Source organism: Hypanus sabinus, chromosome 29 (genome assembly GCF_030144855.1).
Source record: "Hypanus sabinus isolate sHypSab1 chromosome 29, sHypSab1.hap1, whole genome shotgun sequence".
NCBI classification, from domain to species: Eukaryota; Metazoa; Chordata; class Chondrichthyes; order Myliobatiformes; family Dasyatidae; genus Hypanus; species Hypanus sabinus.
In genome coordinates, this window is record NC_082734.1 from 38,139,687 (window position 1) to 38,149,934 (window position 10,248).

A 10,248-nucleotide genomic window follows, 5' to 3' on the forward strand; every position below is an offset into this window, starting at 1 on the left:
TGCTGGAGGAACTCAGCAGGCCAGGCATCTAACGAAAATAGTTGATGTTTCAGGAAATCCCACTTCTTCTGGCAGTTGGAGCACAGGTGCTTAGCAAAGCGGTCTACCTATCTACATCTGCCCACCAGAAAAAGAGGGAGCACCTGGTGGTCATTATTTCAATTCTACTTCCCTTTCCAACATGCAAGTCTATGGCCTCCTGTGAGGCCGCACTCAGGTTGGAAGAGCAACACCTTATATTCCATCTGGGTAGCCTCCAACCTGATGGCAAGAACATTGGTTTTCTGAACTTCTGGTAATTGTCCTGCACTTCAACATTCCCCCATTCTTGTTTCCCTTGTTGATCTCATCTCCTTACATATCCATCCCATCCCTATCTTCCATGGTCCTCTAATCTCTCCTATCAAATTCCCCCTTCTCCAGCCTGTACCTCAGTCACCAATCAATTTCCCAGCTCTTTACTTCACATCTCTCCCTCTCCTGGTTTCACCTATCACGTACTGCATTGTACTTCTGCCTCCCCTTCCCCCACTTCTTGCCCTAACTTGTCACCTTTTTTTCCAGTCCTGATGAAGGGCCTTGGCCTGAAACACTGACTGTTTACTCTTTTCTATAGAGAATTCTAGTTAACTACCAATATCACTTTTCTTTGGCCCAGAGATTTGGGGGACAAATAACATTTCGGACATAACTGCATTCAGCTTGTCTTCTTCTTCAGGAAATTCATGGGAAACCTCCACCTGCAGAGTGGTGACTGTTTGCAACCCATCACCACAGGGAGAGTGACAGTGAACAGAAGGGAAGGATTTAAAAGGACTGTCATGGAACAAAAATACTGGCAGGGATCTCCTGGGCAGAGCTGATTTTCTAATGTGCACTGAATGTGTTGTAGATTCACTGAGTATCTGAGGCAGAGTTTAAAATAAAACTGATTTATTTGTCACAGATCCAGAATATTAAACTCCAGTCCTATTAAATGTGAGTATCAGCAGAAGAAACTCTTCCCAGTCCCAGTGACCAGGGTGCAGAACTGGGTGTGGTGCACAGCAGCAATAATTAGAGAGTTTGACACCAACAGTCAGTCACTTGTCAACTTGCCTCTGGATTTGGTAACTGTGAACCAGCATGCAGATTTAAATTTTCTCCCCAGTGTGGAGTCCGTAGTGCTTCCGAAGGTTGGATGAATGATTGAACCCCTTCCCACATTCAGAGCAGGTGAACGGCCTCTCCACAGTGTGAACTTGATAGTGCGCCACAAGGTTGCATGACTGAGAAAATCCCTTCCCACATTCAGAGCAGGTGAATGGCCTCTCTCCAGTGTGAACCCGCAGATGTTGCTTCAAGTTAGCTGGTCGACCGAATCCCTTCCCACAGTCTGAACAAATAAACGGTCTCTCCCCAGTGTGTACTCGCAGATGTTGCTTCAGGTCAGATGATCGAGTAAATGCCTTCCCACAATGTGAACAGGTGAATGGTTTCTCCCCAGTGTGAACTCGCTGGTGCACCAGCAAATTAGATAACTGAGTGAATCCCTTCCCACAGTCATAGCAGATGAATGGTCTCTCTCCAGTGTGAACTCGCTGATGTTCCTTCAGGTGAGATGAGTGACTGAATCCCTTCCCACAATCTGAGCAGGTGAATGGTTTCTCCCCAGTGTGAACTCGCTGGTGTGCTAGTAGGTTAGATAACTGAGTGAATCCCTTTCCACATTCAGAACAGGTGAACGGCCTCTCCCCAGTGTGAACTCGCAAATGTTGCTTCAGGTCAGATGATCGACTAAATGCCTTCCCACAGTCTGGGCATGTGAATGGTTTCTCCCCGGTGTGAACTCGTTGATGTGCCCGTAAGTTAGATAACTGAGTGAATCCCTTCCCACAGTCGGAACAGGTGAATGGTTTCTCCCCAGTGTGAATTCGCTGATGAACCTTCAATTGAGATGATCGATTAAAACCCTTCCCACATTCAGAGCAGGTAAATGGCTTCTCCCCAGTGTGCACTTGATAGTGCGCCACAAGATTGCATGACCAAGAAAATCCCTTCCCACATTCAGAGCAGGTGAACGGCCTTTCTCCAGTGTGAACTCGCTGATGTTGCTTCAAGTCAGATGAGTGACTAAATCCCTTCCCACAGTCTGAGCAGGTGAACGGCCTCTCCCCAGTGTGAACTCGCTGATGCACCTCCAAGTGAAATGAGCGACTGAATCCCTTCCCACAATGTGAGCAGGTGAATGGTTTCTCCCCAGTGTGAACTCGCTGGTGTGCCAGTAGGTTAGATAACTGAGTGAATCCCTTTCCACAGTCTGAGCACGTGAATGGTTTCATCCCATTGTGAACTTGATGGTGTGCCAGTAGGTTAGATAACTGAGTGAACCCCTTCCCACAATCTGAGCAAGTGAATGGCCTCTCCCCAGTGTGAACTCGCTGATGTACCTTCAATTGAGATAACCGAGTGAATCCCTTCCCACAGTCTGAGCATGTGAATGTCCAATCCCCAGTGTGGACTGATTGGTGTGCCAGTAGGTCAGATGATCGATTGAATGCTTTCCCACAATCTGAGCAGGTGAACAGCATTTCCCCAGTGTGAACTCGATGATGTACCTTCAGATGAGATGACTGAGTGAATCCCACAGACTGAGCTGGTGAACAGCCACTCTCGTACGTACCCACTGGTGTATGTGTGGATGGGATGACTGAGTGAATCACTTCCAAAGTCTGAACAGATGAACAGTCTCTCCACAGTGAGGCTTGCACATGCGTCAGCAGATCAGAGGATCAAGTGAATCTCTTCCCACACAAGGAACAGTTTTTGTCCCCTGTGAACACACTGGAAACTCTGCAGATTGACTAAGTGAACCTCTTGCAATAGACAGAGCAAGTGAATAGCCCCTCACTGCTGTGAGTTTTCTGTCATATCATAAGCTTGGATGACAGAGTGAATCATTTCCCGCAGACAGGACAAATCAACAAATACTGGTGTGTTCTCTGCACCCCGGTTCCATTGGATTTCAAAGAGAAAACTTCATTTCAGACACAAGGCACTTTCCCAGCTGGGATGAGATACTTCTTCATCTCCTAGGATCAACAAGATATAGTGGTGTTACAAAGAAAATATCTGGTCACTCCATAAATATCTGTACAGAGGCATTAGAACTAACGTATTGTTATGTTTGAGATTCCTGCACACAGATTCTTTGTCATTGCTGACCTGTAAAAAGATTTACAAAGGACATCAATGGGTGAAGGACAGCATTTCAGATGAGATCATTTTAGTCTTGATGGTGATGTCTGACATCACACTGTTACAGCAAGCTGAACTGACTATTTTTCTGTCTGTGTCAGACTGGGCCATTCCTGCCCATCTTCAATCTGTGACGTGCCTCAATTTGTCTCTCTCCATTAGTATTATTTCAAGTTCCGGTCATGTCCCACAAAGCTACAAAAAGCACATGATATTACACGGCTGATCCTGGAGACTTTCTAATTACTCTGACCCCACCCCCACCCCCAGGTGACTGACGGTGATGAACTCATCAACAGCAATGACAATGAATAAGAAGGGGAGTGCTGCTGTCTCTCCCTTGGATTGTGGAACCTTTGTGATATGAAAGCTACAGGTCACTTGCTACCCAGGAGAAAGGTGTTTGATATCATTCTGTACCCAGAGATAATGGTACACAACATATTCTCAAAGATCCAGAGAAAGATTTGAAACAAGGTGATATTCACTGATGGAAGGATTTTGTGTTTTTTTTCCCCATGAAGTATAAATTAATATTTTCATTGACTGGAAGGTGGTCTCTACATCCGAGGTTAACTCAGAAGTATATTTTTGTTCTGAATTCCTAATCCTTGGATTTAGATAGCTAGAATTCAACAGTGTCTCACAGATCCATCCGTTACCATTCCCTCTGCCAGCACTTCCCAACAAATCCTAAGGACTCCTGGGGAAAATGCCTCTATACCCAAATAAAAATATACGGAAGCTGACGGCAGACTGCACTTCAAGAACCCCCATAACATGACAGACTCTGAGAAAGTACTGACAGGGCTCTGAAAACCTGTGTCAACCAACTGGCGGGGATGCTCAAAGACATTTTCAGTCACTCATTGCTACAGTCACGAGTTCTAACCTGCTTCAAATGAACAAGAATCATACCAGTGCATAAGAAGAGTAGGGTGAACTGCCTTAAACACTATCATCCAGTAGCAATCATATCTATGATGATGAAGGGCTTTGAGCGGTTGGTTATGGCTAAAAGCAACTCTTGTCTCAGCAAAGACGTGGACTCACTGCATTTTGCCTCTTGCCAGAATAGGCCTCTCATTAGCTCTTCATTGGCTCTTCTTGTAGCCTTGGCTTGCCTGGACAACACTAATATTTATGTCAGGATTATCTTTCTTGACTACACCTCAGCATTTAACTGAATCATTCCTAAAGTTCTGATCGAAAAGCTCCAAATCCCTGGACCTTTGTACTTCCGTCTGCAACTGGATCCTCAACTTCCTCACCAGAAGACCACAATCTCTGTGTTGACTTCTCCACCTTGCTGACAATCAACACTGCTGCACCTCAAGCTGGTATGCTTAGCCCACTGCTCTACTCCCTGTATACCTGCGACTGTGTGGCTAGGTACAGCTTAAATACCATCTTTAATTATGCTGATGACTCAATTATTATTGGCCAAATTTCAGATGGTGACGAGCACAATATATCAGCTAGTTGAATGCTGTCTCAGCAACAACCTTGCACTCAGCATAAGTAAGACCAACAAACTGATGATGGATTTTAGAAAGGACAAGGCAAGGGAACACAAACTAGTCCTCATAGAGGGAACAGACTGGAAAGAGTGAGCAATTGCAAATTCCTGAGTGTCAACAGTTCTGAACATCTATCCTGGGTCCAACATATTGATGCAGTTACAAAGAAAGCACAACTGTGGCTCTATTTCATTGGGAATTTGAGAAGATTTGGTATGTTGCCAAAGACACTTGCAAATTTCTAACTGGCTACATCACCCTCTGGTATGGGGAGAGGGTGGGCTACTGCACAGGATCGAAATAAGCTAGAGAGTTGTATGAATTCTGAGTCTTGATGAAGGGTCTCGGCCCAAAAAGTCAACTGCTTACTCTTCCATAGATACTGCCTGGCCTGCAGAGTTTCTCCAGCTCTTAGTGGGAATTACAGAGATTTGTAAACTTAGTCAACTCCATCAATGGGCACAAGCCTCCATGGTATCCAGGATATTTTTAAGGAGCGATGCCTGAGAAAGGCAGCATCCATCAGTAAGGACCTCGATCACCCAGCACATGCCCTCTTCTCATTGCTATCATCAGGAACTGAAGAATTCCTCAAAGATTCAGGAACAGCTTCTTCCCCTTTGCCATCTGATTTCTGAACGGACATTGAACCCATGAACGCTACTGTAATACTTTTTTGCAATAATTTAATTTAACTATTTATATAGACCATAAGATATCAGAGGAGAACTAGTCTATTTGGCTCATCGAGTTTCTTCCACCATTCCACCACAGTTGATCTTTTCTCCCTCTCAGCCCCAATCTTCTGCCCTCATCTCATTTTCCTTCATGCCCTGACGAATGAAGAATCTATCAACCTCTGCTGTAAATTTACCCAATGATTTGGCTTCCTTAGGCGCCTGTGGCAACAAATCCCACAAATTCACTACACGCTGGCTAAAGAAATTCCTCCTCATCTCCATTCTAATAAGACACCCATCTACTCTGAGGCTGTGTCCTGTGGTTTGTACTTCCCCACCATAGGAAACATCCTCTCTATCAAGGCCTTTCAACGTTCAATGGGGTTGATTGAGGTCACCCTTCATTCTTCTGAATTCCAGTGAATACAGGCCCAGAGCCATCAAATACTTTTGATATGACAAGTTTTTCAATCATAAGACCATAAGATATAGGAGCAGAAGTAGGCCATTCGAGTCTGCTCTGCCATTCAATCATGGGCTGATCCAATTCTAAGACTAAGGAGCTGGTGGTAGACCTGAGGAGGGCTAAGGCACTGGTCACCCCTGTTTCCATCCAAGGGGTCAGTGTGGACATGATGGAGGATTACAAATACCTGGAGATATGAATTGACAATAAACTGGACTGGTCAAAGAACACTGAGGCTGTCTACAAGGGTCAGAGCTGTCTCTATTTCCTGAGGAGACTGAGGTCCTTTAACATCTACCAGACGACATGAGGATGTTCTACGAGTCTGTGGTGGCCACTGCTCTCATGTTTGCTGTTGTGTGCTGGGGCAGCAGGCTGAGGGTAGCAGACACCAACAGAATCAACAAACCCATTCGTAAGGCCAGTGATGTTGTGGGGGTGGAACTGGGCTCTCTGACAGTGCTGTCTGAAAAGAGGATGCTGTCCAAGTTGCATGCTATCTTGGACAATGACTCCCATCCACTCCATATTGTACTGGTTAGGCACAGGAGTACATTCAGCCAGAGACTCATTCCACCGAGATGTAACACTGAGCATCATAGAAAGTCATTCCTGCCTGTGGCCATCAAACTTTACAACTCCTCCCTCAGAGTGTCAGACTGATCCTAGACTTAGTTCCACTTGGCATAATTAACTTATTATTACTTAATTATTTATGGTTTTATATTGCTATATTTCTACACTATTCTTGGTTGGTGCGGCTGTAACGAAACCCAATTTCCCTTGGGATCAATAAAGTATGTCTGTCTGTCTGTTCCTCCAGTCATCCCCACCCCCCTGCATTCTCCCCGTACCCTTTGATGTCCTGGCTAATCAAGAGCCTATCTATCTCTGCCTAAAATGCACCCAATGACTTGGCCTTCACAACCGCTCATGGCAACAAACTCCACAGATTTACCACTCTCTGACTAAAGTAATTTCTCTGCATCTCTGTTATAATTGGATGTCTTTCAATACTGAAGTTGTGTCCTCTTGTCCTAGATCCCTTACCATGGGAAACAGCTTTGCCATATCTAATCAGTTCAGGCCTTTTAACATTTGGAAAGTTTCTATGAGATCCCCCTTATTCTCCTGAACTCCAGGGAATACAGCCCAAGAGCTGCCAGAGGTTCCTCATACAGTAACCCTTTCATTCCCAGAATCATTCTCATGAAACTTCTTTGAACCCTCTCCAATGCCAGCATATCCTTTCTAAAACAAGGAGCCCAAAACTGCACACAATACTCCAAGAGTGGTCTCACGAGTGCCTTATAGAACTTCAACATCACATCTCTGCTCTTATATTCCATACCTCTAAAAATGAATGCCAACATTGCATTTGCCTTCTTCACCACTGACTCAACTTGAAGGTTAACCTTGAGGGTATCCTGCACAAGGACTCCCAAAGTCCCTTTGCATGTCTGTATTTTGAATTCTCTCCCCATCTAAATAACAGTCTACCCAACTATCTCTTCCACCAAAGTGCATGACCATACACTTTACAACATTGTATTTCATTTGCCGCTTCTTTGCCCACTCCCCTAAACTATTTAAATCTCTCTGCAGTCTCTCAGTTTCCCCAAAACTACCTGCTCCTCCGCCTATCTTTGTATTATCGGGAAATTTAACCACAAATCCATTAATCCCATAGTCCAGATCATTGACGAACATCGTAAAAAGCAGCGGTTCCAACACTGACCCCTGTGGAACTCCACTGGTAACCAGTAGACAGCCCAGAATATGATCCCTTTATTTCCACTCTGCATTTCCTGCCGATCAGCCAATGATCCACTCACGCTAGTAACTTCCCTGTAATTCCAAGGGCTGTTATCTTGCTAAGCAGCCTCACATGCGGCAACTTGTCAAATGCCTTCTGAAAATCCAAGTGCACCACATCTACTGCATCTCCTTTGTCTACCCTGTTTGTAATTTCCTCAAAAAATTGCAGTAGGTTAGTCAGGCAGGATTTTCCTTTCAGGAAACCATGCTTGCTTTGGCCTATCTTGTCATGTGCCACCAGGTATTCCGTAATCACATCCCTAACAATCAATTCCAACAAATTCCCAACCACTGATGTCAGGCTAACAGGTCTATAGTTTCCTTTCTGCTGCCTCCCACCCTTCTTAAATAGCAGAGTAACTTTTGCAATTTTCCAGTCATCCAGTTCAATGCCAGAATCTACCGATTCTTGAAAGATAATTTTTAATGCCTCTGCAATCTCTCCAGCTACTTCCTTCAGAACCCGAGAGTGCATCACATCCTTTCTTAGATAAGGGGTCCAAAACTGCTCTCAATACTCAAGTATGGCCTCACCAATGCTTTATAAAGAATCAATCTTACATCCTTGCTTTTATATTCTAGTCCTCTTGAAATGAATGTTCATATCACATTTGCCTTCCTCAACCTGCAAATCAATCCCCAGGGAATCCTGCCACTTCTCTGCCCATTCCCCAAATCTGTCTAAGCCTTTCTGTAGCCTCTCTGCTCCCACAAAACTACCTGCCCCTCCACCTATCATATTGTCCGCAAACATGGCCACAAAGCTATTAATTCTGTCATCCAAGTTATTCACATCTAACATAAAAAGAAGTGGTACCAACACAGAAATCCACTCGTCACCGGCAGCCAACCAAAAAAGTCTCCCTTTATTCTCACTCTTTGCTTCCTGCCAATCAACCACTGCTTTATCCATTAGGTATCTTTCCTGTAATACCATGGGCTCTAAACTTGTTAAACAGCCTCATGGGTGGCACCTTCTCAGAGGCCTTCTGAAAATCCAAGTACACAACATCCACTGATTCTCTTTTGTCTATTCTGCTTGCTATTTCTTCAAAGAATTCCAACAGATTTGTCAGGTAAAAATTTCCCTTGAGGAAACCACACTGAATATGGCCTATTTTATCATGTTCATCCAAATACCCTGAAACCATATCCTTGACAATTGACTCCAACATCTTCCAACAGTGAGGTTAGGCTACCTGGCCTATAATTTCTTTTCTTCTGCCTCTCTCCCTTCTTGAGGAGCTTCTTAAAAATATTTACAATTTTCCATTCCTCTGGAACCATGCCATAATCAATCGATTCTTGAAAGATAATTACAAATGCCCCCACAATCTCTTCAGAACCTCCTTCAGAACCCTGGTGTGTACACCATGGGTCCAGGTGACATATCTACCTTCAGATAACCTTCTCACTAGAGAAGTAATGGCGACTTCACTCACTACTGCCCCCTCTGAAACTTCTCGCATACTGCACAGTATGCTCCACAGTAAAGACTGATGCAAAAACTATTGAGTTCGTCCACCATTTCCATGTTCCCCATTACGACCTCTCCAAGATCTTTTTCCAGCAGTCCAATATCTACTCTCGCCTCTCTTTTATACTTTATGTATCTAAAAAGACTTTCGGTAAACCCTTCAATATTATTGGCTAGGTTATCTTCATATTCCGTTTTTTCCATTTCTTAATGACTTTTTAGTTGCTTTCTGTTGGTTTTTATGAAAGTCCCGATCCTCTAACTTCACACTAATTGTTGATCAATATATGCCCTCTCCTTGCCTTTGATTTCTCTTGTTGTGCAGGGTTGTGTCATCTTGCCTTTATAGTACGTTTTTCTATACTTACTGTAATTCGTTTGTAAATATATTGCTTGCTACTGCTGCCACAAAAACAACAGATTTCACGACATATGCAGGTGATATAAAACCAAATCACGATTCTGAAAGAACCGTCCAGCACGGTCCTAGCGACGCGCATGCGCCACGGAAATGACGCCACGTTCTTCCCTCAAATTCCCCGGGGCCCTGGATCGGATCGTGGGGCTAAGAGAGAGGGACCAGGATTGTCCAGGGATGCGGGGCCACGGTGTGTCCGGATCTCACAATGATTGTCCCTCAGTCGCAGTTTGGACGCCCTTTCTATTGAAACCCCCGCCTGGAACTCCTCTCCTACCTGCAATCAATCCTCCAGAGCCTGTTGACCGCTGAGCGCATGCGCGATTTTCAGGCATTACCTTCGACCCTTACGCCTGCGCATTTGATCTCCGTGTCACCAACGGCGAATTCTAAAGCGCTGAGGTTTGTGGGTAAACATGGTGACATGAAAAGCGAGCGCCGGTTTCCCGCCTCATGGCTCAATAGCAGTAAATGTTTTCATGTAGAACTCAGCACCTACAAACGCAGCAAGCTCCCATAAACAATATACGCAATGTCAACAGGCAATCCGTGTCAGTTCTGATGATAGGTCTCGGCCTAACATTGACTGCTTACTCTTCCATAGATGCTGCCTGCCTGCTGATTTCCTCTAG

General features: G+C 44.6%; 1 protein-coding gene across 2 annotated transcripts; it reads right to left on the reverse strand.

Annotated features, from left to right (window-relative positions):
* Window positions 1-916: 916 nt before the first annotated feature.
* LOC132383242 (zinc finger protein 229-like) lies at window positions 917-9,941 on the reverse strand. 2 transcript variants are annotated; one of them, XM_059954173.1, is made up of 2 exons: window positions 9,894-9,941; window positions 917-3,071 (listed from the first exon to the last, which is right to left on the reverse strand). In XM_059954173.1, the coding sequence occupies exon 2, from the start codon at window positions 2,568-2,570 to the stop codon at window positions 1,134-1,136; it is 1,437 nt and encodes a 478-aa protein (XP_059810156.1). In that variant the 5' UTR covers window positions 2,571-3,071; window positions 9,894-9,941; the 3' UTR covers window positions 917-1,133. The 2 variants fall into 2 exon arrangements, with proteins under 2 accessions (XP_059810156.1, XP_059810155.1); XM_059954172.1 differs by lacking the exon at window positions 9,894-9,941 and adding an exon at window positions 9,567-9,829.
* Window positions 9,942-10,248: the final 307 nt, after the last annotated feature.